General features: G+C 47.3%; 1 protein-coding gene across 2 annotated transcripts in view; it reads right to left on the reverse strand.

Annotated features, from left to right (window-relative positions):
• Nucleotides 1-27906, reverse strand: part of lin9 (lin-9 DREAM MuvB core complex component) — a 121420-nt gene that overhangs the window by 38216 nt on the left and 55298 nt on the right. For both annotated transcript variants that reach the window (XM_085997985.1, XM_085997986.1), the window contains exons 2-10: nucleotides 21221-21253; nucleotides 17123-17217; nucleotides 11972-12079; nucleotides 10968-11101; nucleotides 10746-10871; nucleotides 9245-9402; nucleotides 8269-8402; nucleotides 7453-7572; nucleotides 3162-3263 (exon numbers count right to left, since the gene is read on the reverse strand). In XM_085997985.1, the coding sequence (XP_085854111.1) occupies nucleotides 3162-3263; nucleotides 7453-7572; nucleotides 8269-8402; nucleotides 9245-9402; nucleotides 10746-10871; nucleotides 10968-11101; nucleotides 11972-12079; nucleotides 17123-17217; nucleotides 21221-21253 (1010 nt within the window). The remainder of the gene's footprint in view (nucleotides 1-3161; nucleotides 3264-7452; nucleotides 7573-8268; nucleotides 8403-9244; nucleotides 9403-10745; nucleotides 10872-10967; nucleotides 11102-11971; nucleotides 12080-17122; nucleotides 17218-21220; nucleotides 21254-27906) is intronic.

The raw sequence follows: 27906 nt of genomic DNA on the forward strand, positions 1-27906 counted from the left end.
TCCACATCAATAGAACAGGACACGGGGCGGAGACGCTCAGTCACAGACTGCCAGGGTGACGCTCCACATCAATAGAACAGGACACGGGGCGGAGACGCTCAGTCACAGACTGCCAGGGTGACTCTCCACATCAATAGAACAGGACACGGGGCGGAGACGCTCAGTCACAGACTGCCAGGGTGACGCTCCACATCAATAGAACAGGACACGGGGCGGGGACGCTCAGTCACAGACTGCCAGGGTGACTCTCCACATCAATAGAACAGGACACGGGGCGGGGATGCTCACAGACTGCCAGGGTGACGCTCCACATCAATAGAGCAGGACATGGGGCGGAGATGGATTTTCCAGTTCGAAAACCATAAACGCATTTTGAACCAATAGTTTAGGATGGGACTGCAGCAGCACAAAGGGCTTTACTGGCAGTCACCAGGAAGATCATGGTTAACACTGAAGTGATCCCGGTGATATTGGGTCAGCCGTGGTTCAGTTGGTAGCACTCTTTCCTCCAAGTCAGAAGATCGTGGGTCCATTCCAGAGACTTGAGCACATAATCCAGGCCGACGCTCCGGTGCAGTACTGAGGGAGTGCTGCACACTCTTTTGGAGGAGACGTTAAACAGAGGCCCCGCTTGCCCCCTCAGTTGGACGTAAAAGATCCCATGGCATTATTTCAAGAAGAGCAGGAGAATTCTCCCTGGGGTCCTGGCCAACATTTATCCCCTCAACCATCATCACTAATGCAGTTTATCTGGTCATTATCTCATTGCTTTGTGGAGTCTTGCTGGGCGTACATTGGCTGCAGTGTTTCCTACATTACAACAGTGACCACACTTCAAAATGTACTTCATTCTCAGTGAAGCATTTTTGGATATTCTGGGGTTGTGAGTCGCACTACATAAATGTAAGTCTTTCTTTACCAAAAAACAGCAGTTCTACAATAAAATCTGACTCAAGTTGTGATTCTTGGGGATGCACTGGTTCTAAGCCCATTGTATCGAAAAGATATGGAACCCACTGCACTTCATGAGATCAACCTAGAGGCAGAAGGCCACTCAACCCATCTTAGCGCATCCGTCAAGAGACATTGCCGTTTCCACCCCCCCCCACAGCATCCAATTCCCCCATTACTAATCTGTTTGTTGTCTTATAGCTTTCGAATGTGCCTTGTGACTGCCAAGGCTGAAGAGCCCAAGTTCCTCCTAGGTACCCTCAGAACTCAATGCTCAGACGCTAGGAATCACGTTTATGACTCTTCTCTGGATCACCTCTAGGTCTTGGAAAGTCTCAGTCATCACAGCTGGATACACATTTACAACAATCATCTCGTAACATGTTATTGCTTCATTTTATAGATCATATTCAGACTCTGCAGTGAGTCGCTCAATAGGGAATGGAATCAAAATTGAGTGGAAGCCCGTTACTCAGCCCCATTCACCAGGCTGGGCAGTGCCCGTTACTCCGTCCCATTCACCAGGCTGGACGGTGCCCGTTACTCCACCCCATTCACCAGGCTGGGCGGTGCCCGTTACTCAGTCCCATTCACCAGGCTGGACAGTGCCCGTTACTCAGTCCCATTCACCAGGCTGGGCAGTGCCCGTTACTCCGTCCCATTCACCAGGCTGGACGGTGCCCGTTACTCCACCCCATTCACCAGGCTGGGCGGTGCCCGTTACTCAGTCCCATTCACCAGGCTGGACAGTGCCCGTTACTCAGTCCCATTCACCAGGCTGGGCAGTGCCCGTTACTCAGCCCCATTCACCAGGCTGGGCGGTGCCCGTTACTCAGCCCCATTCACCAGGCTGGACGGTGCCCGTTACTCCGTCCCATTCACCAGGCTGGACGGTGCCCGTTACTCAGCCCCATTCACCAGGCTGGACGGTGCCCGTTACTCAGCCCCATTCACCAGGCTGGACGGTGCCCGTTACTCCGTCCCATTCACCAGGCTGGACGGTGCCCGTTACTCAGCCCCATTCACCAGGCTGGACAGTGCCCGTTACTCAGCCCCATTCACCAGGCTGGACAGTGCCCGTTACTCCGCCCCATTCACCAGGCTGAACAGTGCCCGTTACTCAGCCCCATTCACCAGGCTGGACGGTGCCCGTTACTCAGTCCCATTCACCAGGCTGGGCAGTGCCCGTTACTCAGCCCCATTCACCAGGCTGGACGGTGCCCGTTACTCCGTCCCATTCACCAGGCTGGACGGTGCCCATTACTCCGTCCCATTCACCAGGCTGGACGGTGCCCATTACTCCGTCCCATTCACCAGGCTGGACGGTGCCCATTACTCCGTCCCATTCACCAGGCTGGACGGTGCCCGTTACTCAGCCCCATTCACCAGGCTGGACAGTGCCCGTTACTCAGCCCCATTCACCAGGCTGGACGGTGCCCGTTACTCAGCCCCATTCACCAGGCTGGACGGTGCCCGTTACTCAGCCCCATTCACCAGGCTGGACGGTGCCCGTTACTCAGCCCCATTCACCAGGCTGGATAGTGCCCGTTACTCAGCCCCATTCACCAGGCTGGACAGTGCCCGTTACTCAGCCCCATTCACCAGGCTGGACGGTGCCCGTTACTCCGCCCCATTCACCAGGCTGGACAGTGCCCGTTACTCAGCCCCATTCACCAGGCTGGACGGTGCCCGCTACTCAGCCCCATTCACCAGGCTGGACGGTGCCCGTTACTCAGCCCCATTCACCAGGCTGGACGGTGCCCGTTACTCCGCCCCATTCACCAGGCTGGACAGTGCCCGTTACTCAGTCCCATTCACCAGGCTGGACAGTGCCTGTTACTCAGCCCCATTCACCAGGCTGGACGGTGCCCGTTACTCAGCCCCATTCACCAGGCTGGACAGTGCCTGTTACTCAGTCCCATTCACCAGGCTGGACAGTGCCTGTTACTCAGCCCCATTCACCAGGCTGGACGGTGCCCGTTACTCAGCCCCATTCACCAGGCTGGACAGTGCCCGTTACTCCGCCCCATTCACCAGGCTGGACGGTGCCCGTTACTCAGCCCCATTCACCAGGCTGGACAGTGCCTGTTACTCAGCCCCATTCAACCTTGCATGAATTTCCTCTATTTACTCAATATAATTTATGAATTTACTTAAATAGTAAACATTTATAGGAAAGTTTTTGATATATAAAGAACACACACACTTACCACCTGGATAAGAAATTCTATTGGAAAGCCCCCAAGCGTGTCTCCTTCAGTGCCCGACAGTTTGCTTTTCCAAGGCGACTGACCCAAAAGTGGATCGTTATCCTGTGAAAAGGAAAAAAAGGGAAATAAAACGAGGCAACATTAACAAAGCAACAATGGCAACGAGCATGTAGAAACACTCGGGAATGACTCCTAATGCAAAAGGTGGTTTTCTGCTGTCAGCCTTGGCTCAGTGGTAGCTCTCTCACTTCTGAATCTGAAGGTGGTGGCTTCAAGACTCAATCCAGAAACGTGGGCACGTGATATGTTGACATTCCAGTTAGGATGTCGAAACCTCCCAGAATGGGGTATGAATCTCCCAGGGTCTACTGCTAGGGGGGACTCTTTGCCCTTTAACGCCTCACCGCAGCAACACTTGGCGGCACCCCTCCCCCCCGTGACATCACCAGCCGCAGAGAAGCCTCCGGCTTGCTGACGTTAAACACCTCCCCCACACCCCTCAAACTTCCCACTTCCAAGGGGTTCCTGGAAATGGGGCAGGCTGGTGGAGATAGATGCAACCAGGTGTCCATTTTGGGGGAGGGGTAAAGAGACAGAGATCATGGGTGAGGTGCAGGGCTGGGCTGGGCTGGAAAAAGGTGAACAGGGACGCGTTCCCTCTTTTTTTTGGGTGCGCGGCCCATTCACAGCTTCGCGTATGCGCAAAACTTTACATTGGAAAAGCCAGTCCTGGGCTGTGCGGGACCGGCAGAGGTGCGCAGCCCCCTTATAGGGAACGTTGACTAGGGGGGCAGGGGATGGTGGGGTTTCTTTTTTAAAAACAGCCAGTTGTGATCTGGAACGCACTGCCTGAAAGGGCGGTGGAAGCAGATTCAATAGTAACTTTCGAAAGGGAATTGGATAAATACTTGGCTGGGAAATAATTTCAGGGCTATGGGGAAGAGCAGGTGTGGGGGGACTAATTGGATAGATCTTTCAAAGAGCTGGCACAGGCACGATGGGCCAAATGGCCTCCATCTGTGCTGTATCATTCTATGACGTTCCACATTCTCACCAACTCTATGTGCAAAGAAATTCCTCCTAAATTCTTTATTTGATCCATGCAGTACTGAGGGAGTGCTGCAGTGTCGAAGGTGCCATCTTTCGGGCGAGATGATAAACAGAGGCCTGTCTACCCTCTCAGATAGATGTAAAAGGTCCTATGGCAGTACTAAAGAACAGATTAACTGGTCATTTCTCTCGGCTGTTTGGAGGACCTTGCTGTGCGTAAATTGGCTGTGGCGTTTCCCCACATTGCAAAAGTAACTGTACCTCTGGATGTGAAGTACGTTGGGATGTTGTGAAAGGTGCTTCTTTGTCTTTCTATTGAATCAGTGCTATGCTGCTGCAGTACTGTTTTTTTTCCCCACTGAAGGGAGCTGTAAGATACTGTAGTGCTCCCCATGTCAGATATCTGGCACTGCGTGGTACTCCAATATATTATTCAATCTCTCACATTCAGTGTATTGTACAATCAATTAGAAACCAGGTCTAGTCTATTTCAATCACCTAAAAAAAAACTCAGGAATATAGGAACAGGTCATTCAGCCCCTCGAGCCTGTTCTGTCATTCAATTAGATCATGGCTGATTTGTAGATTAACTCCATCTACCCACCTTGGTTCCATAACCATCAACACCCTTGCCCAACAAATAGCTAGCAATCTCAGTTTTGACATTTTCAATTGACCACCCCCCAGCATCAACAGCTTTTTAAGGGAGAGAGTCCCTACCATTTCTGTGAAGAAGTGCTTCCCGACATCGCCCCTGAGCGGCCTAGCTCCAATTTTAAGGTTGTTCTGGACTCCACCAGAGGAAATAGTTTTTCTCTAACTACCCTATCAATGCCTTTAATCATCTTAAACATGGAATTTTCAACCTCAAGAATTATTGTTGGGACTCCGTTGTAAACAAATGAGTTGACTTCCCCCCCCCCCCCCCTCGCCATGCTCCAAATGAGACAAACCAGTTTTCTTTCACGTCACCTGCTCTCCCTACCGGAAGCTGTTTGGCTACTCGCTAAGCCTCGAATCTCCACTGATGCCGTCTCAGACTGCCCGTCTTAAGAGGTGAGATGCGAGTCACCGGGATGGGTAGGAAGCTTGACAATGCTCTGAATGGTCAGCTTACATTATTAAGCCACCTTGCGCGCTCATTTTTCAGAGGTTTAGCAGGATAAAGGGAGAGATGACGCACAGATTTTCATCAATGGCAACATCTGGACTCCCAGACGGACAGAGTACAGAAAATTCTCACCTGGAGCAGAAACACAACAATGTCCACCCTCTTAGTATCAAACGGTCACCTCTGAACATCCCCAACTGTCACGTCACCTCACCTCTGAACTTCCCTACCACCTTCTGAAAGCCAGTTCCTTGACCAATAGCCCATCCTTCACGAGTAAGCCTAAACAGGGTGCAATGTTTTACAACCATACGTGCCAACCTGGGAAACTAGCAAAAGCTGACTGGCGGCCTCCAAACAGGACAGTACCCAAAAATCTGAACCTTAAAAATGGTCCTGAATAAAAGCCGGTGACATGTGAAAGCAAGTAATTACAGTGAAAGAGCAGTGAGACACGGGCTTGTACCTTACACTGGAGGTATACCACACCATCCTTCACTCTAAGTACGTGATAGCTTGAAAGAAGATAGAAATGTTGAAGATACAAGCATTATTTTCTAGAAGGGTGGGGGCAGTCTGGGTCAGCCCCCCCCCCCCCACTCCAGAAATGCACTTTCCACTATCTTGAAAATTACCAATTAAAATGCACATTGCATTTTTGAACCATCTTAAAAAAAGGACATTTGCTCAATTTCAGTGAAAACTGATTTTGATTCACTAGTTGGGAATGAATTTTTCCTGTATATTTTATAATCTTCATTCCCCTAGTAGCAGCAGGAGATTACTGGGAGAAAAAACACTTAAAAAAAAAAAGTGTAATAATTAGGGGAATTGAGCTCAATCTTACTGCCCATCAGATTATTCCAGGCAGAGCTGTGGGTAATTGTAATCGTCCTTCCAAACTGGTGATATATTGCTAGCGGTGTTGAGGGCATGGGCTCCCTTTGAAAATTCTGAACTATTACATTAAAAACGCAAGCTAATTTTAAACATTTTTATTCTTCACAATCAATAGCTTTCAGATTAAAATCAGTGACATTTGTGGGTTCACAATTAGACACAGCTCCTGCAAAAGCACGGCTTCCAACTTACCCCCCAATACACCCCAAACATGGGCTTCTATCTTCTCCCCCATCCATAAAGCATCAAACTCAGCTTCGACTCACTCTCTCTCTGCCGATCTGCTCCGAGCTTATACCACCCCTCCATCGCCTCTCCCTTGCTGAAGAGCACGGAGGCAAAATGTAGCACCGGTTTGCCGCCCTAGTTGAGATCAGCTGAACTTGAAATGTAGTGGAGCTACAGATCAGCCATGATCTAACTGAATGGTGGAACAATCTCAAAAGGGCTGAATGGCCTACTCCTGTTCCTATCTTCCCAACAGCACGGAACAGGGGAATGGAACCTCACGCCATGGTGTCTGCGTGACTCAGTGCCACACCTTGCAGCTCGAGTTAACTAGAGAAGCTGGGGTTATTCTCCTTAGAGCAGCGAAAGTTAAGGGGCGATTTGAAATTAACTTACGTTTTTAATGTAATAGCTCAAAATTATGAAGGGTCTTGATAAAATAAGGAGAAACTGTTTCCAGTGGCAGAAGGGTTGGTAACCAGAGGACACAGATTTAAGGTTGTTGACCGACGAGCCAGAGGAGAGAAGGGGAGAATTTTTTTTTACGTAGCGAGTTATGATGATCTGGAATGCACTGCCTGAAAGGCTACTGGAAGCAGATTCAACAGTAATTTCCAAAAGCAAATTGAATAAATCCGTGGATAAATTTGCAGAGCTATGGGGAACGAGCAGGGGAGTGGGACTAATTGGAGAGCGCTACCAAAGAGCCAGCACAGGCGTGATGGCCCAAATGGCCTCCTTCTGTGTGGTAAGATTCCGAGTTATCCACAAATTCAAAACACTGGTGTCCCTCAATCAAACGATGACAACCAGCATTTTGACAACTTGATCATTAAGGCAGGGGTGAGGAAAGGGAAGGAGAGAAGAGGGGGAAAAAAAAATAAAAAAAAATAAAAAAAAAATAATCACAGAATGGCACATCCGCAGACACAAAACCCAATGCTGAATACTTCCTTTTGCTGATAGGCCAGTAATAGCACTGAAGTGAAAGAAGCAACTTACTGTGATGGGAGACTGGGCGCTGGTAGTGTAAGGCAGCCGCGGTGGCGTCAAGTAATACCTGGAAGGTCGCTGCTTCTGAGCGAAGGCGGTGATGGGCATAGTTTCATGAGTCTCGTTACTCTGAGGGTGAGAGCAAAAATACATGAAGATTCTAAACTCAATTATAAATGTAAACTTTTTTTTTAAATTGCAATCTTAGAGCAACAAAACATAGGTTGCAGCAGTGTAGTGGCTATGGCACTGGACTAGCAAGTTGAGAGTTTATATCCCAACATGGTGAGTTGTGTCATTAAATACAATAAATCTGGTGATCTGTAGGCTGGCATCATATATAAAAAAGTGACCATGAAAAGCGTCTGGATGGTGGTTTAAAAACCCACCCGGTTCACTAATGTCCTTCAGAGAAGGGAACCAGCCACCTCTATCTGGTCTGGGCCTACATGTGACTCCAGTCCCACACTACGCGGTTGACTCTTAAAGCTCTCTGAAGTGACCAGGCAAGCCACCCAGCTGCACAAAAACAATTGTTCAAGACCCGGCAGCACCTTCAGGGTAACTGAGGGCAAGGACAAGCACGGCTGTGGGGAAAGAGCAGAGGAATGGGACGAATTGGAGAGTTCTTTCAAAGAGCTGGCACAGGCACGATGGCCTCCTGCTGCGCTGTAAGATTCTACGATATGCGCCCTTGAGCATCATCCACATTCAGAGGTAAAACAAATTGCTGGTAAAATCTTACTGTTTTTCTGCTTCTCAAAGTCACCTGGTAATCTCAAATTTGGGAATTGTTAGCATAAAAAAAGGCAATTATTTACTTACAAGAACTTCATAATCAGGTACAGTGTGCGTTCCCAGTCCCGTCCGGTCAAACGTGACTCGGTATGTTGCGTTAATAGTGTCAACAGCGTCGATCTGCCCCGTAAACAGGCCGTCGTGAACACCTCGAAGTCGTGCTAAAGTAAGGGGTGGGGGGAGAAAGAGAAAACAGAGGGAAGTGGAGAAATGATCAAACTTAAGTCAGGGTGCAACATGTCACTGAATGAGGGCACGAACTATTTTAATGCTACCACTGAGTCAACTGAATACCCTGTAATGGACCATGGTTTAGTCTGCATTTCAGTTTAATCACGATGATTGGTACTATTACTGGTATTTACTGCACAGGATATCCTGAGTTTTAAGGCCTGTATTTATACATTTTGAATCATCATTGCTATGGTTGTTATTAGACACTTGTTAGTAGTTTTACATAGAATTTACAGCACAGAAATAGGCCATTCAGCCCAACTGGTCGGTGCTGGTGTTTATGCTCCACCCTACTTCATCTAACCCTACCTGTATATCCTTCTATTCCTTTCCCCCTCATGTGTTTATCTACCTTGCCCTTAAATGTATCTGTGCTACTCCCCTCAACTACTCCGTGGTAGCGAGTTCTACATTCTCACCACTCTGAGTAAAGAAGTTTCTCCTGAATTCCCTATTGGATTTATTAGTGACTATCTTATAAATATGGCCCCTAGTTCTGGTCTCCCCACAATGGAAATATCTTATCTACATCTATCCTATCAAACCCCTTCATAATTTTCAGGTCTATCAGGTTACCCCTCAGCCTAAAGAGAGCCCCAGCCTGTTCATTCTTTGCTGATGCGTATAATTCCAGTTCTGGTATCATCCTTGTAAATCTTTTTTGCACATTCTCCAGTGCCTCTATATCCTTTTTATAATATGGAGACCAGAACTGTGCACAGTAAGAGTTGATGGGGGGTGAAATTAAGTTCTGGGGTAATTGACTTACCAGTGACTTTTGTCCCTATAACCAGAGGTAAGGGGATTTCGTCTGGGAGGTCTTTGTACTGGGACAGCTCCGTCACTTTCCTCTGTTGCAGGAGTCGGATCTTCTGTCGTTTGTGTTGCAAGGCAGACCGCTCCTCCGCAAAGAATGCCGCTGAACAGCTGCAGCACAGGAGAAAGTGTTACAATCGCACGCCTTCAACTCACTGGCTGCAATTGCCATTGTAGCAAGTGCACTAACATTTTCACACAGGATATAACCCTGTGCGAGCTGTCGGGACCACACAACGATCATTTTGCACTGTAGCGGTCTTTCTTCCAGTGCCCAGGGTACTGCTCTGCCACAGCGAGCCAGGTCCACGCATCACAGTTAGCGAGTGGGCTGCTCCAGCTTACATTGAGCAGAATCACGAGTTAAACTAAAGGTCCAACTCGGACCTATTTTACACTCGGTTTTCATCTCCTTTACTTGTGTGCGTGTCTCACTTCGTCTTTCAGAGCTCGTTCACTGCTTTTCACTCTCTCTCTCGGCTGTTTGGCTCTGCAACTGCAGGTAAGGATCAGGCATCAGGACTGAGGCAAGCAGATGAATTAAGGCAGCAGCCTTTATTCCAGTGATAGAGTTTGGTGAGGAAGGGCTAATAAGCATCGGGGGGGGGGGGTGAATGTTCCCATTAAGCTGCATGGGGCGCTCTGGGGGTCCAGCGCAGGCCGCTTGCACAATGGAAAAAACACGCATGCGCGGAAATTTGAATTGGCTGCGCAGTCAAAAAACAATTAGAGGGAACACCGGTGAGGGGCAGAGTCTCCCAGCTGCTGCTTGCCCATGATGGCTGCAGTTTGTCGGGTGGGCAGGCAGGGGTGCTGCTCGAGTTGCTCTACGGCGGTCTGGCAAAGCCCCAGAAGCGAGCATCTTCCTGCTTCCAACAGAGAGTTGCAGTGAGCAAGGCGATGCCAGCAGAAACAGGTGACCCGCAGGTGGAGGAAGAGCGCGCTGCTGGATCTACACCGGAGCTATAGCAGCCCCGACACGCGCTTTCTGCTTCGAGTTGGGTTCTGCTGCTCTTGCTGGTGGATTATTTTGCAGCAAGTTGCTGCCTTTGTCACTAATCCGGCATACAGCCAGTGACCCCAGCAAACCACATTCAGCTCTTATTCAATCTTGTGACACAGCCGGTGGTGGCAGGACCTCATTTATCATTCGCCCCCATTTGCCCTGCTTGGTAGCGATTGTTTGTACAACGCTGCGGCTTGCCAGGTCACTTGAGGGCACGGAGTCAAGATCGTGGGACTGGAGTGGCGAGTATGCCAGACAGAGGCAGCAGGCTCCCTTCCCTGGGAGGTTAATCAGCGAACCAGTTGGGTGTTGACAACAATCTGGCAGCTTTCCCAGTCATTTCTTTCACCCCCCCCCCGCACCTGCCCAATGACCAGATTTACCAAATTCAATTTCACAACTTGCCCAGTCCCGGCAGCACCGCACTGCTCCCCTCCCCACAACTTACCGCCTCGGTTTCCCCATTAGCCTCCTGATCTTCCCCCACTCGACTCTGGTCAGCTTCCTGGTTTTTAGATTTGGGAAGGACTCCTTCAGGCACACACAGAAATCATTATCCCCCTCGAAAAGCGGCCTAGGAAACAGAACGGACCGGAATTTACACGCGTGGGAAGGACAAGGAAACGGGAGATTGCAGAACCAAATGTTAAGAAAGCCAGATGAAGCCTACTTGTCGATATTTGAGTAAAACCACTCGTAGATGCACCACTTGTGCGCCTTGGGAAGTTTCAGCAGGTTCCGCAGGCGTAGGCCGATCTTCTGGGCGGCCTTCTTGTCGGGCGTTGCCAAGGCCGCAGAAAATTTCTGACGAGAGATTATAAATGTATTGAAAATGGAAGAAAAAGCCTGTGTGGTTTTTGTTTACATTTTATATATAAAAGGATTGGAGATGAATCTTTTGTGAAGTTAAGACGAGCAAAGGGTAAAATATTTAGACAATTTTTTTGAGGGGGGGGGGGGGGGGGGCGGGCTGGTGGCGCGGCAAATTGCACACAGAGCTGTCACCACAGTTCAAATCCAGTCCAGATTAATGGAATGAATGCCTTTTGGGTGCAAGGGCACTACGAGAAATAGGTTTGGTCAGTCTCAGCCCCGTTTCTAGACGGCGACGATGGCCCAGAGGACCAAGTGCTCCCGATTCTGTACGAAATGGCAATCCCATTCAGAGGCTGTGGGATGACAGGGTGGGGTGGGGGAAAAATCAGTCTCAAGGCTCCTTCCAAGACCACCTCCAAGACTGTACCTCGGTGAGAACAGGACAGCACTCAAAATGTGTTCCAACCAGAGCTCGGTACACAGTTTAAGCATCACACCCTCCGCCTTGCACTACTTTATTTTGGCAGTATTCTGTTTGCCTTGTCAAACTGATCACAGCCATGCTTCTCTGGAGAGATGCGGAGCAGAGAGCAGGCACTTCCCAAACAGGGAAGGTGGGACTAGAGGACTGACTAGGCCCCCTTGGTCTGCTCTGATGTACCACTTAGTTGCTGACAAGAGATGCACTGGCTGAGGCCCGGGAAGAAAAGGCAGCCACCCTGCCCTCTCAGAGCCAGGGATGGTACAAGCTGCGGGGAAACTCTTACCCTGTGAGTTTTTAATGTACCACTTTTATAAAAAATCTTCACGTCAGTCAGTCACAAAATGTGGTTTTGTTCATAGTAAGGGAGGTCACACCTGAGGTTGCATGGCAACTCTCTGGTTCCGTTTGGGAGACTTGGTGTTCTGCAGCTGCCTCTCCTCCTCTTCACTGAAGAGTCGACTCCTTTTCGTGCTTCTTGTTGGCTGAAATGGATTGAACATTTTACAAAAAAAGTCAGATCCAGAGAACCTTACACCACAGACAAGAACAGATTTATACCATTCACTGGGATTGTTCGAACATAATAGTATTGATATAGTGCAATACACAAGATCCATGGAATCTCCATAATTCATCCTCAAGTCCACTTTTCTTTCAACTTAGTGCCAACATCTTGTTGGGGATATGGTTCCCATGCCTTCCAGCAACATAAGAAAAAGTAGGGGAACATATAGGCAATAGTGACCATAATATAAGACATTTTAAAGATGACAATAGAGAAGGACATAAGAATGACAGAAACCAAGTTAATAGATTGGAGAAAAGCTGATCTTGAGGGGCTGAGAATAGAACTTGGGAAGATAAAATGGGCAACAATATTGGCAAACAATGATGTAGAACGACAATGGGAAACATTTAAAACGGTGTTCAACAGAGTGCAGGAAAAATATATTCCAGTAAAAAGGAAAGAACAAACTAAACAATAATGAGACTCCATGGATGAATAAAGACATAAGGGGACAACTGAGGGTAAGGAAAGAGGCATACATTAAGTACATAGACAGCAGAGGAGTGCATGATAAGAGAATACGAAGGGATTAGAGAAGTCAAAAAAATTAGGAAGGCAAAGAGGAACTATGTAATTAAATTATCAAAGAACATAAAACAAAATAGTAAAATATTTGACAGGAACATTAATAAAGAAATAAAAGACTGGGATGGGAATAGGGCCATTAAGGGATGGCCAGGACAATACCACAGGTAACGATAGGGAGATGGTAGAAATATTAAAATCATTACTTCGCTTCAGTATTTACCAGGGAGATAGAACAGGTGGACATGACATTGGATGATGAGATGAGTAATAAGATAAGTGCATTTAAAATTAAAAAAAAGGGAATATATTAAATAAACTAATCAAACCCCTGGTCCGGATGGATTGCATCCACACATTTTAAAAGAATCTAAGGAAGAGATAGCAGAGGCATTACTACACATTTAATAATTCATTAGAAAAAGGTGTAGTGTCAGAGGATTGGTGGTTAGCTAACGTAATACCTATATTTAAAGGGGGATAGAACATGTCCAGGGAATTATAGACCAGTCAGCTTAACATCGGTGGTCAGAAAAATAATGGAATCCCTACTAAAGGAAATAGAAGAACATCTAGAAATGAAAAGTATAATAATGAATAGTCAGCATGGATTTCAAAAGGGAAAATCCTGCTTAACCAACCTTATTGAATTTTTTGAAGAGGTAACAGAGAGAGTAGACAATGGTAATGCAGTAAATGTAATTTACCTAGATTGTCAAAAGGCCTTCGATAAAGGTACCCCATAATAGACTAATGAATAAGGTCAGAGAATGCAGAGTCAGGGGACAAGTAGCAGAATGGATTGTTAGCTGGCTTCAAGACAGAAAGCAGAGAGTAGGAGTAAAGGCAGCTATTCACAGTGGCAGAAGGTGGGTAGTGGTGTTCCACAAGGATCAGTGCTGGGACCACTGCTGTTCACAATTTAGACTTTGGAATTAAAAGCAATTTCTAAATTTGAGGAGGATACCAAATTGGGGGGGCTAGTCAATATTGAGGAGGACATTAATAAACTTGCAGAATGGGCAAATGAAGTTCAACACAGACACATAGGAGGCATTACATTTTGGTAGGAAGAATAGGGAGGTCACATCACTTGGAGGGTGCGAGTCTAGGTGGGGTACAGGAACAAAGGGATCTCCGAGTGCAAATACACTAATCACTAAAGGTTGCGCCACAGGTTAGCAAGGCCATTAAAAAAAGCAAACCAAGCACTAGGGTTTATTTCTAGAGGGATAGAATTGAAAAGTAGGGAAGTTATGCTAAACCTGTATCGAACCTTGGTTAGACCACACTGGAGTACTGCGTACAGTTCTGGTCGCCATATTATAAAAAGGATAGAGGCACTGGAGAGGGTGCAGAGAAGATTTACAAGGATGATAGCAGAAATGTGAGGGTATACATATCAGGAAAGGATGTACAGGCTGGGTCTCTTTTCTCTTGAAAAAAGGCTGAGGGGTGACCCAATAGAGGTCTATAAAATTATGAAAGGTTTTGATAGAGTGGATACAGAGAGAACTTTCCACTTGTGGGGAAGAGCATAACTAGAGGCCATCAATATAAGATAGTCACCAAGAAAGCCAATAGGGAATTCAGAAGAAACTTCTTCACCCAGAGAGTGGCGAGAATGTGGAACTCACTACCACGGGGAGTGGTTGAAGCGAATAGTATAGATACATTTAAGGGGAGGCTGGACAAACATGAGGGAGAAGGGAATAGAGGGTTATGCTGATAGTTAGATGAGGAAAGACGGGAGGAGGCTCTAGTGCAGCATAAACATCGGCATGGACTGGTTGGGCCGAATGGCCTGTTTGTGCCGTATATCCTCTGTAATCCTATGTAAAGTTGTCCATGTGGCCAGTTCCAATGGCTGAGCAGAGAAAGAAAAGCATCACACCCATACACGCATACCACACTCTGAATTTAGAAGAATGAGAGGTGATCTCATTGAAACACAAGGTTCTGAGGGGGATTGACAGGGTAGATCCGAAGAGGTTGTTTCTCTTGACTGGAGAGTCTAGAGCTAGGGGGCACAATCTCAGGATAAGGGGTCGGCCATTTAGGACTGAGAGGAGGAGGAATTTCTTCACTCGGAGCGTTGTGAATCTTTGGAATTCTCTACCCCCGAGGGCTGTGGAGGCTGAATCGTTGAGTATATTCAAGACTGAGATCGATAGATTTTGGGCTTTAGGGGAATCAAGGGATATGGGGATCGGGCAGGAAAGTGGAGTTGAGGTCAAAGATCAGCCATGATCTTATTGAATGGCGGAGCAGGCTCGAGGGGCCTTAAGGCCTACTCCTGCTCCTAATTCCTATGTTCTCGCCTGGACAGAGATCCTGGAGCAGGAACCTGAGCTGATTTTCAAATGGAGAGCGCTCACAGCAATTGCAGCACCAGCTGAGACCAGTCAACTTGGAATAGCCAGGGGATCAGACCTGGGAGCTGCTGGTCCCCACCAAGCAATGCACTCACCCGAGGTTTTACATCTGGACATCATTCGGACTCATACCGTTTGACCCATTACAGCAGCTAGAGCACGATGCCCTTTATCCAATCAGCCTGGAATAGATGGGAATGGGCAGAGAGATCAGGCAGGCCCAATTTGGGGGTGGGAGGAGAGTTGTTAATGGGGTGCCGACATGCTCCTCCTAGAACCTGGGACACACCTGCCCTGGTATAAACCTGGGAGCGGGTTGACTGCAGGACACTTGTGGGTGGAGGGGAAAAAAGCCCCAGAAATGATCAAATGTTGGTTTGCACTTTCTTTGCTCTGCAAATCCATATAAATTACTTCTGAGCATCTAATGCACTTTTATCAATTCCCCAGCAACTGCTAAAAGCAGGTTGGCGAAGCTAATCCTGCCCAAAACACACAGCAAAACACTCCTTCCCCCAACCCACCAGGTGGCGCAATTGAGTGTCATGTGGAGCAATGCCTCCCTCAGATGATCCGGCCAGATTACCTCCCCACAAGGAAAACGAGTGTGTACATTGTAAACTCAAACTGGGCATCCTGTTCAGCAGGACAACATTACAGCATTGGAGCAACCAGCAGTGCAGGATTTAAAAGAAGGGGTCGCCCGGTGAAACATTTGCCGACACTAAGCTTGGGTGTTAAAAGCCTGCAGATTTTAGGTAGTGAGGAAGACAAAGGTGCTCCGGTGCTTTGACATCTGGGGGATGGAGAGCGAATGCTGAAGTAACGAGTGGACTTTAATTAAGTCTTAGTGGCAAACCATGTCAGTAAAGGTCTGGTGCATCCCTGCTGCAACAGCAGGGTATTGGAGTAGCGCCGTATTATTGCTCACAACTCACATGAACCCACACTAATTCTGAGGCAAATCTTCTCCAGGCCAAAGTGACGCGAGCAGCTCGACAGACGGAGATCAGCCCTGGCGCAGACAGAGATTGCGCAATCAGACCGTCGTTACTCACCTGGGGTCTGGGGCACGGCGGTGAGGTTGGGCCGTTAACCTGACCTTTCTGGACACTGCTCAATAACCCCGTTGGGAACCCAGGTAATTGTAGCCTCTTGTAAATATGTGGAGGTCAACTTAAAAAATGGTTAGCCAATTGTACATTTGAGGCTAGGGGCAGAAACCAGGGCGAAATGGCCAGCTTTCTTCCTCAGTTTTCAAAAAGATTGTTTTGCATCAATAACAAAATGGGACAGTCGGACCCATCTGATTACATTAATGCATAAAATGTTCGTGCCACAAGTCTTGTGCATAGCACACACTGCCTGCAAGTACCACATTTACCTTGTGCCAGTTTCCCTGTCACACTGTTATATGGAATTTATACAGCACAGAAACCGACCATGTGGCCCAACTAGGTCTGTGCCAGTGCTCATGGTACACACGAGCCTCCTCTCACCACCACAGGAGCTCTGCGCACACACACACACACATTGTAACTGCCCTAAAACACTCCGCCTCTCCCTCCTCTAAGACTCGGTTTAAAATCTCTCTCTTGGACCAAACATTGCTCACCTGTCCTAATTTCTCCTTATGTGGCTCGGTGTCGATTTTTGTCTGATTACGCTCCAGTGAACGTTTTACTACGTTGAAGGCGCTATATAAACGCAAGTTCTTATTGTTTTGTGAGACTCAGGCAGGAAAGCACGCTCCACCTGGAGTTGGTGCACTGTGGTCACGGAAGGCCACGGCGCTCCATACTTACTCTAGACGTGATGTACCTTTGTTTCACAAGATAGCTAGCCAGCTCAAGAACAAAAACACAACTGGACAAAACCCGGCCACATTTTATTGCGGTCATACGAGGCCGAGCAGCCCACAGTCACATCACCAGATACACCATTCCTTTTCATAGCAACGCCTGGCAGAATGCATGGAAAACATTCCCCATCTCCCCTCCCACCCATCAAACATTAAAACGGTTGCAAAAACAGAAAGTCGAATAAAACTGTCTTACTGTCTCAACAATAGAGCAGGAGTTTCTTCCTTTCCATGGAGGAGTCTTGGATAATGCAATGTACTTCTCATTCCATGTACTGGATAAGCTTCCTTCTGTTGGAAACAAAGACACTGGTCTCAGGACTGAAACTATCTTGGCACCTGCGGCCCCTCCTTTGCCAACGCCTGGCAAATGCATATAAGAACATAAGAAATAGGAGCAGGAGTAGGCCAATCGGCCCCTCGAGCCTGCTCCGCCATTCAATAAGATCATGGCTGATCTGATCCTAACCGCCAATCCACTATCACAGAACCATCTCCTGAATCTAACAGAATTAGACACACGAAATAGGAGCAGGATCAGGCTACACGGCCCCTGGGCCCGCTCCGCTACCCACAGGGCCATGACCGATCCGAACCTCGACTCATGTCCAAATTCCTGCCCGCTCCCCGTAACCCTTAATTCCCTTTACTTCTAGGAAACTGTCTATTTCTGTTTTAAATTTATGTAATGACGTAGCTTCTACAGCTTTTTGGGGCAGCATATTCCATGGACCTACCACCCTGAGTGAAGTAGTTCCTCCTCATCTCAGTTTTGAAAGTATGGTTGAAAGCTGCACACATCGTGGAGAGAAGAGACAACACTGCCTCTAAGCTCAGTTAGCGTTTTGGTAGAGCATGCCGGGGAAAAGATTGTCTTTGTGCCAATGCTCTAATGCCATGTGATACTCTTAATACAAGACCTCCCAGCACTGCCACCATCAGCAATAGGCTGTAACCCCCTTAACCGTTTTTTTTTGGGGGGGGGGGGAAGAAAGAGGGGTACACCTCAAAAATGTTCGAGACAGCCCACAAATTTGAAGCACAAAACACCTGCAATTGTTCAAGTAGGATATTCCAGGCCATTCAACTTTGCTGTAATCCTAATGACAACACTGGCTGCACAGTACAGGTTGCACATGACTCATGTCATAACAGTAAAGCATTAAACACACCAAAAATGTTGACATGGGGATTCTTTATGTAATGACATTGTAAATGTACGAGTGAAGATATCCTCTGCTTGGTATTCCCAGCGATAATCTAAGTTCTAAAAGGTCACATTCAGTTCTGACTGAGGGCTGACACCCAGAACATTAACCTGCCATTTATGTTTTCAGATTCTGACGGACCAGCTGTGCATTTACAACATGTTGTGATTATACTTCAGATTTAGGTTCTTGCCAGTTTTATTGTCTCTAAAGGAAACCACTCACAATTTTGTTAGAAACATGAAACAAATAATCTTAAAAAGACATTTTCCATGTTGCTGCACGTAGGAATTCCTAACCCCAAAAAAGGGTAAGCATTTGAGTAGCACACCAGTGACATCGCAAACAGAGCAAAGTTCGAGCAGTTTATAGTCTGAACACTGAAGATAACTCAAACTTTTGAAATGATTATAATTTAGTGAGGCACATGCAAGATTCAACTGGAATGTGTTTATTCAACAACAACAAAGGGTAAACATTATATCGGTCGAGGAAATTAAAGAGCAGAAATAGGACAGGGGTGCGGAGAGAGTAAAAAGCAGATGCAGTGCTTCAAATCACTGGAATACTGTATCCAGTTTTGGGCACCTTACTTTGACAAGGATCCATGGAGAGGATGCAGAAGAGATTCACTAAGATACCAAAGATGAGAGGCTTTAGATAGGAGAGACACTAGAGGAACTGGAACTCTTCACTACAGCAGAAAAGGAGAGAGATCAGATAGATCAGTTCAAAACTATGAGGGGTTTGGACGAGTTAAACAAGGAGAAATTTCTTCCAGTGGTAGGAGAGAGTCAGTAACGAGAGAATATCAATTTAAGATCGCCAAAGGGAGATATTAGGATTTTTTTTTTTTTTTTTTTTTAATTTTAAACGAGGGTTTCTGAGACATGGAATATTGCAAGACAAACAGCAGTAGAAGCAGAATCCATAACTGCTTTTAAAGAGAAGTGGGTAGATATTTGAAGAAAAATATAAAGGCGTATGGAGAAAGGGCAGGGGAATGGGACTAAGCGGGACAGCTCAGTCGGCGCAACCACGATGGGCCAAATGGCTCCTGTGCTATCAAACTCTACAAGAGCGGAGTTCAGGACAGAGGCTTCATTATCAGCTTCACCCTGCAGCAAACCACTTTGATAACTAATGTGTTGATGGATTGCTGCCTAGAAACCCTCACTCATACATTAAAAATACATATATTGGTAACATGTGGCTTGGCACAGACTTCATTAAAGTGGTTTTTTGGTGCTACCCACAAAACTGAAGGTCGGTCGGTCATTTAACAGAAGGTGGTGTTATTTCCTGGGGACCAAGCATGCAGCAGTCGGACTTACACATCTGGAGCTCAGTAACAGGCAGGTTAAGGGCCAGGACAATGGCCAGGTTATACTGCGGTTCAATGACCACTATACAGGGACATGTCCATACACCACCTGTGGTTCCCATGACAGCAACCTACCCAAGACTCAATCAGCACCGTGGTCAGGTGCTCCAGATCAGAACTCAGCAGTTCCTGGGATCAAACCTTCACACAAGCTGCCGCAGAGTTAGCCAATGCAACCACTAACCAGCCATGAACATAGGACAGGGGTCAGCCATTCAGCCCCTCGAGCCTGTTCCATATTCAATCAGATCACGGCTGATCAGTACCTCAACCCCATTCACCGACCTTTGATCCATATTCCTTGATGTCCTTGCCCAACAAAAATGTCGATCTCAGTCTTGAAAATTTCAACTGACGCGCCCCCCCCCCCCCCCAGCATCCACAGCCTTTTGATGGAACCTAGTTCCAGATTTGCACTACCATTTGTGAGAAAGTGCTTCCTGATTTCACTCCTGAACGGCCTAGATCTCATTCTAAGGTTATGACCCCTTGCTCTGGACTCCCCACCAGAGGAGAGTTTCTCCCTGCCGACCCGATCAAATCCCTTTATCATTTTAAACACCTCAATTCGATCACCCCTCAACCTTCTAAAGTCAAGGGAATATATGCTCAGTTTAATGCAACGTGTCCTCATAATTTAACTCTTTTAGCCCCTGGTATTGTTCTGGTGAATCTACACTGCATCCCCCCAAAGGCCAATATATCCTTCGCGAGGTGCGGTGCCCAGAACGGAATGCAGTTCTCCAGATAGGGTCGGATCTACCAATCACAATCCTGAATGCCATGGAACAACAAAACAGTTTCATAATGGGGCGGATTTTGTTCAGATTCCGAGAGGCTGGAATCTCTTGAGCCGGCTCCCTTACTCAATCTGGATCCCTCATCCCAGTGCCAGACTTGGAGAGCCAGTTTTATCGTGGGTCCTACGAGCGTGGCACCGGGATAAGGGAGCTGGGTTTAGCACTGCAAACACCTGGCTCACAGAATCGGAATTCTAAGCAGCGCCATTATTTAAGTGGTTCCAGGTTTGTCTTCCCCATGGTCAGTCACCAAAGATCTAGACAAACCACTGAACATTTGTCTGACTACAGATTTATTTCAGTCAAGAGGCAACAGTCGCTGTTTGAATGATTCAGGTCAGGGCTCTGCACAGAGGGTTGGAAGTAGAATATGCGTACAAATCACTCAAGAGACTGGCAACGTCAGTCAGCTTTGTGCGATAAACATAGCGCCATATATTTCTGATAGAAAAGCTTGTCTTTTGGGAAGGATGAGAAGGAGGACAAAGAGAAAGTCAGTGGTACACTGGCCTTTCACCTTGGAAACCATGGCTCAAATCTAGCCGGGAAATAATGGCGCGAGTCATCTCCTCTCTTGGCTGGAAGGGTCTTGGCACTCTCAACCCAGTTCCTCAGGTGCCTAGGCCTACAGAAACCGGCCCTAATTCAGTACTCATTGGCAACTTCAGTCAAGAGGCCAAAGGATGGCTAGAGTGGGTCATAGGGAAAAATGGTCACAAATGCTTTGTTGAGGTTGGGGACCAAGACACGCTGTTTACGCAGAACAGAGGGAGCTTTACTCTGCGTATAGCTGCCCTCTACTTGGCCTGGGAATGTTCATTGCCAACCTGAAATTACGGTGGGTGGGGGCGCGCGGGGGGAAAAGAGTCTTTTCAATTAGAAATACAAACAAACAATCTTACCTTTCAAACTCACAAGAGCCTTCGCTGAAGAGCCTGCAAATGGAACAGAGTGATAGTGAGTTTACTGGGGATGGACTGAAGTTTTAAAACATTAAAAATGACATTTTTCAGTCATTGAAAGAATTGAGTTTGTGCACAGGATTGGAATCAGCCACACTATACTATCAGAACGCCCCAGCATCACTCCAGTTTAGTAATCACCATTAATACCTCATCACTAGTCCACCCCACTCAAGCAAACAATTAATGACTATTTCTGGAAATACTCAGGTCAGGCAGAGTTAACGTTTCAGGTCAATGACCCTTTGTCTGACGTTAACTCTGTTTCTCTCTCCACAGATGCTGCCTGACCTGCTGAGTATTTCCAGCATTTTGTTTTTAATATCAGATTTCCAGCATCTGCAGTATTTTGCTTTTGTATTCATGAATATTTCTGTTCAGTTACTGGAAATTCAAAGTTTGGAAACCACTTTCCATCTAATCCATTCCATTCTCTGAACCAGTTAACTCCTTCAACCCCAATGCTAGTGCCTGCCCACTGCTCGCCGGACTCTGGCCAACCTCTGCACCCCTACTCCCGCCCCGTCCTACCTTCAATCACCCAGCCTGCCGCTGTCTTTAGCCCCACACTCGAACAGTTTGCCTTCCTCAAAAGCCTTCTCAAAAACTGCCTCTTTGACCTGTCTTCCTACCATCACTGCGAAGTTTCACCCGGTGAGGACCCTCAGGATGCTTCATTACATTAAAAGGCGCTACATAAATACAAGTTGCTGTAGGAGAGCTGCATGTTTAACTGTTGGTAGCATCACTAATACTGTGGTTCCAACAATCTGCCAATTTAAAATAAAATACAAACATTAAAAGAGATGGATAAATAGCTGAAATAAGAACAGAAAATGCTGGAGATACTCAGCAGGTCAGGCAGCATCTGTGGAGAGAGAAACAGAGTTAACGTTTCAGGTCGATGACCCTTCTTCAGAACTGATAGCTAGTTGGGAATGGGATGGAGCGGGGTGGAGGGGTGAGGCTCTAGCTATACGTACAGAAGGACGGAGGTGATCAGAAGCTTCAAGGGGCATAATGGTCCTGGTGTTGTCGAGGAATGGGAGGCTAGCAGACCAGGGAAGAATGGGGAATTTTGAAGATGGATGAAAGGGTTAATTCTGAGGACAGGTTGCTTGTATTCCCTTGAATATAGAGATTAAGGGGTGATCTAATTGAAGTGTTTAATATGATTAAAGGTATTGATAGAGACTCCAGAACACGAGGGCATAACCTTAAAATTAGAGCTAGGCCGTTCAGGGGCGATGTCAGGAAGCACTTCTTCACACAGAGTAATGGAAATCTGGAACTCTTCCCTCAAAAAGCTGTTGAGGCCGGGGGTCAACTGAAAATTTCAACACAGTGATAGATTTTTGCTAGACAAGGGTATTAAGGGTTACGGAACCAAGACAGGTAGATGGAGTTAAGATACAGAGCAACCATGATCTCAGTGATGGCGGAACAGGCTCGAGGAGCTGAATGGCCTCCTCCTGCTCGTATTTTCCGGATAATATTTTGGGGTTTTACTCAATTACCTTTGGTGCACAGGGCATACTCTCAAGAGATTAAACGGAGAGGGTAAAGTACGTGCTAGGTTGGCTTGTACAGGGTCTGTGAAAGGAGCAGATTTAATGGTCTGTTCTGAAGTTTCAAGCAGCCCTGTCTAGACCCTTGTGTAAGTGGCCATTGGTTGTGCACGGGCCTAGACTGAGTGCTAGGCAGCCCACGTGACCTCGGGGTGGAGGTATTACAGTGAAGACCAGTCTTGGCTTTGTTGGCCATCATGCCCAACATCACTAAAACATTGTGGTTTGTGGGATCTTGCTATGTGCAAATTAGAGACGGAAAAAAGGGAGGTGGGGTGGCAGTGCTGATTAAGGAAGACATTGTAGTGTTGGAAAGGGAGGATGTTCTTGAGGGGACAAGGACAGAATCCATTTGGTTAGAGTTGAGGAGCAAAAAGGGTATGATCACGCTATTGGGGGTATTCTATAGGCCCCCAAATAGTGAGAGGGAGGTAGAGGAGCAAATCTGCAGGGAACTCGCAGAGATATGCAAGAGCTATAGAGTGGTGATATTGGGGGACTTTAATTACCCAAATATCGATTGGGATAATGCTAGGGTGAAGGGAAAGGAGGGGGAGGAATTTCTGAAATGTGTTCAGGAGAATTTCCTTAACCAGTATGTTCTTGGCCCAACTAGGAAGGAAGCATTGCTGGATCTGGTGCTGGGGAATGAGGTGGGCCAGAACAACCAAGTGTCTGTGGGAGAACACTTGGGTACGAGTGATCATCGTATCATAAGATTTAGATTAGCAATGGAGAGGAGCAAGGAACAATCTAGAGTGGAACTTCTAAACTGGAATAGGGCTAACTTCAATGGGATGCGAAAGGATCTAGCCAGGGTAAAATGGAACCAAAGACTGACAGGAACAACTGTAACAGAACAATGGGTGATCTTTGAGGAGATGTTCCAAGTACAGGCTAGGTACATTCCAACAAGAGGGAAGGGTAAGGGAACCAAAGCAAGGGCTCCTTGGATAACAAGGGGGATAGAGAAGATGATGAAACAAAAAGAGAGGGTGTATGATGAATGTCAGGTGAATTCTTCAAGGGAGAACCAGACCAAATACAGTAAGTTGAGAGGGGAAGTGAAGATGAAAATAAGATTGGCAAAGAGAGAATGAGAGTAGAATGGCGGTTAACATAAAAGGAAATCCAAAAATCTACCGGCATGTAAGCAGTAAGCGGGTAGTAAGAGGTGGGATGGGGCCTATTGGGGACAAAGAAGGTGATGTATGCTTAGAGGCGCAGGGCAAGGCTAGAATACTCAATGAGTACTTTGTATCGGTGTTTACTAAGGAGGTGGATGCTGACAAAATATCGGTAGAAGTGGAAAAGGTAGAAGCAATAGAAGGGGTGAAAATTGATACACAGGATGTACTAGAAAGGCTGGGTATGCTTAGAGTGGACAAGTCGCCTGGTCCAGCTGGCTTGCATCCCAGGTTGCAAAGGGAATTGGGGAGGAGATAGCGGAGGGGCTTGCCATAATTTTCCAATCTTCCTTAGATGTGGGGTAGGTGCCCGAGGACTGGAAAGTGGCAAATGTGAGACCATTGTTCAAGAAAGGGTGTAAGGCCAATCCTAGTACAGGAAACTTGTTTTTATCCGGCACAGACGGGACCAACGTGGTGCCGGTTCATCAAAAATTCCGGATAACCGAAAGCTATAGTAAAAGATACGGAGCTGAGAGCTCCGTATAAAGCAACAAACCCTGTACAGGTTCAGAACAATGGCCACAAGTTGCAAGTGTCTCTGTAGCTTAGCAACAGCTGCAGCCACACCCTTGCACAGCAACCCACTCCTGAATTTTGCCGGTTAACCGAGATTTCCGGTTATTTAGGTGCCGGTAAATCGAAAGTTTCCTGTAACTACAGGCCGGTCAGTTTAACATCAATGGTGGGTAAAGTTTTAGAAACAATAATCAAGGAAAAAATTAAATGGGCATTTGGAGAGCTTTAAGCTAATTAAGGAGAGCCAACATGGATTTGTAAAAGGCAGATCGTGTTTGATTAACCTAATTGAATTTTTTGATGAAGTAACAGGGAGAATTGATGAAGGGAATGCAATGGATGTTGTCTACATGGATTTTCGGATGGCGTTTGACAAAGTACAGGTAGACTATCCCTTATCCGCACTTCCGAAATCCGAAAGTTTTTTCGTGGAGCGTCTCAGTATTTCCAGCTTGCACGGGAGTTTGCAGATTACTGTGTGGCCGTGTGCAACTTTGAGGAAACATTGCTGTTAACTACTTCTTTATAGTAATCTGGTTACCTAGCCAGGTTTGCATCCATCACTAGTGGTGTAGTTGTAAGGTAAACCGGGAATCTCGTAAGGTAAAAGGGGGGCAGCACGGTGGCATAGTGGTTAGCACTGTTGCCTCACAGCGCCAGGGACCCGGGTTCGAATCCGGCCTTGGGTAACTGTCTGTGTGGAGTTTGCACATTCTCCCCGTGTTTGCGTGGGTTTTCTCCGGGTGCTCCAGTTTCCTCCCACAGTCCAAAGATGTGCGGGGTTAGGTTGATTGGCCATGATAAAAATTGACCCTTAGTGTTAGGGGGATTAAATACGTGGGGTTACGGGGATAGGGTGGGATATGTGTTGGTGTAGGGGTTACGGGGATCGGGTGGGATATGTGTCGGTGCAGGCTCGATGGGCCGAAATGGCCTCTATCTGTACTGTGAGGTTTCTGTGATTCTGTGATTTCTGAGGTGCGAAGGGCTGGAACCGTGAGGTAAGTGCCTTTATTGCACTGCTTGTGGGCAAGGAGGAACAGAAGTGTTTTCCTCAGGCTCAACAAGCTTCCCTACCCTCCCCACCCCCGAGAAGTCAGATTCGCCCACCCTCACGATGTCCGACTTTCCCCGTGATGTCAGACTCTTTCTCCCCCCCCCCGCCCGGCGATGTCCGACTCCCGCCGCCCCCCCCACCTCTTGTCCATTTCATCCGTTCTGAAATCCGAAAAATTCCGAATTCCGAAACACAGCTGGTCCCAAGGGTTTCGGATAAAGGATCGTGCACCTGTACCACATAGAAGGCTGGTTAACAAAATTGAGGCTCATGGAATAGGTGGGTCAGTGGCAGCTTGGATAAGGAATTGGCTTAAGGACAGAAAACAGCGAGTTGTGGTAAATGGCTGTTTTTCAGACTGGAGGATGGTAGACAGTGGTGTTCCCCAAGGGTCAGTGCTGGGGCCACTGCCTTTTTTTGATAGATATATATATATATCTAATATATCTATGACCTGGATATTGGAATACAGAGTAGAATTTCTAAATTTGCTGATGACACCAAACTTGGGGGTGTGGCAAACTGAGGATGATACCAATCGATTGAAACAGGACATAGAAAGGCTAGCAGAATGGGCAGACAAGTGACAGATGGAATTTAATAGAGAAATGGGAGGTGATGCATTTTGGCAGAAGGAACAGGGAGAGGGAATATACACTTAATGGCACAGTTTTAAAGAGTGTGCAGGGACAGAGGGACCTGGGAGTTAATGTGCATAGGTCCCTGAAGGTGGTAGGACATATTGAGAGAGTGGTTAGCAAAGCATACGGGATCTTAGGCTTCATAAATAGAGGTATTGAGTACACAAGTAGAGAAGTTATGTTGAATCTTTATAAAGTGCTGGTTAGGCCACGACTGGAGTATTGTGTCCAGTTCTGGTCACCACATTTTAGGAAGGATGTGAAGGCCCTTGAGAGGGTGCAGAGGAGTTTTACCAGAATGGTTCCGGGGATGGGGGATCTTAGCTACAAGGACAGGTTGGAGAAGCTGGATTTGTTTTCATTAGAGCAAAGGAGGTTGAGGGGTGATTTGATAGAGGTGTGCAAGATTATGACAGGTTTGGATAGGCTAGATGGGGAAAGGTTGGCCTACAGAGCCGGCACGGACTCGATGGGCCAAATGGCCTCCTTCTGTGCCGTTATGACTATGACTAGCTGCCACGTTTCCTACATTACAACAGTGGCTATACTTCAAATAGTACTTCATCGGCTGAAAAGCACTTTGGGACGTCCAGAGCTCATGAAAGGCACCATATTTATGCAAGTTCTTTCTTACTTTTGAATATACTTTGTAGTAAAAAATAAATCAGTTATAAAAGGATTCATTTCAAAGTAGTACTCTCATCAAGGACTTCAAAGAGGGGCTTCAATTTGCTTCAGCTTTACTCTATTCAATTATTATTCTCCCTCTACTGAAAGCGTCAGTTCTTCGGGCAGCTGTCACCCACAGACTACCCGGCCCAGACATTCCTCGGGCAGAGCCGGAGTGCCGACAGACAATTGGCGGTGTAGAGCGCCAAAGCCTCATCTGTGCACTCCCAGTAGTATGGTGAATGGGAATCCTAGTCAATACACCTTTTGGGTTGCTGCAGACAATTGTAACTGACCCGAAAGAGATCAAAAACAACAACTTGCATTTATATAGCATCTTTAACATAGTAAAACGGCCCAGGGTGCTTCACAGGAGTATTATCAAACACAATCTGACACCGAGCCACATAAGGAGAAATTAGGGCAGATGACCAAAAGCTTAGGTCAAAGAGGTAGGTTCTAAGGAGCGCCTTAAGAGGAGGTAGAGGCAGAGACGTTAAAATCGGGGGTACGCTAGATGTCAGAATTGGAGGAGTGCAGAGATCATGGAGGGCTTTGAAAGCAAGGATGAGAATTTTAAAAATTGAGGTGTTGCTGGACCAGGAGCCAATGTAGGTCAGCCAACGTAGAAAAGACCACGGATCGAACCTGGAACCTGGGTCTGTGCTGTTCAGGGACAGAGGCTTTACTGTTCAACTGGACACTCTCGCTGTTCAACGTTACTTCAGTTACTGCCTCACCCGCCCCACCCCCATCCCCCTGGGAGCCCAGTTACTGCCTCACCACCCCCCCACCCCCACCCCCATCCCCCTGGGAGCCCAGTTACTGCCTCACCCGCCCCCCCCCCCTGCCCCTGGGAGCCCAGTTACTGCCTCACCACCGCCCCCCCCCCGCCCCTGGGAGCCCAGTTACTGCCTCACCCACCCCCCCCCCGCCCCTGGGAGCCCAGTTACTGCCTCACCACCACCCCCATCCCCCTGGGAGC

This window comes from Somniosus microcephalus, chromosome 9 (genome assembly GCF_052327205.1).
Source record: "Somniosus microcephalus isolate GS21.2 chromosome 9, FLI_Smic_1.0, whole genome shotgun sequence".
In the NCBI taxonomy this organism is placed as follows: Eukaryota; Metazoa; Chordata; class Chondrichthyes; order Squaliformes; family Somniosidae; genus Somniosus; species Somniosus microcephalus.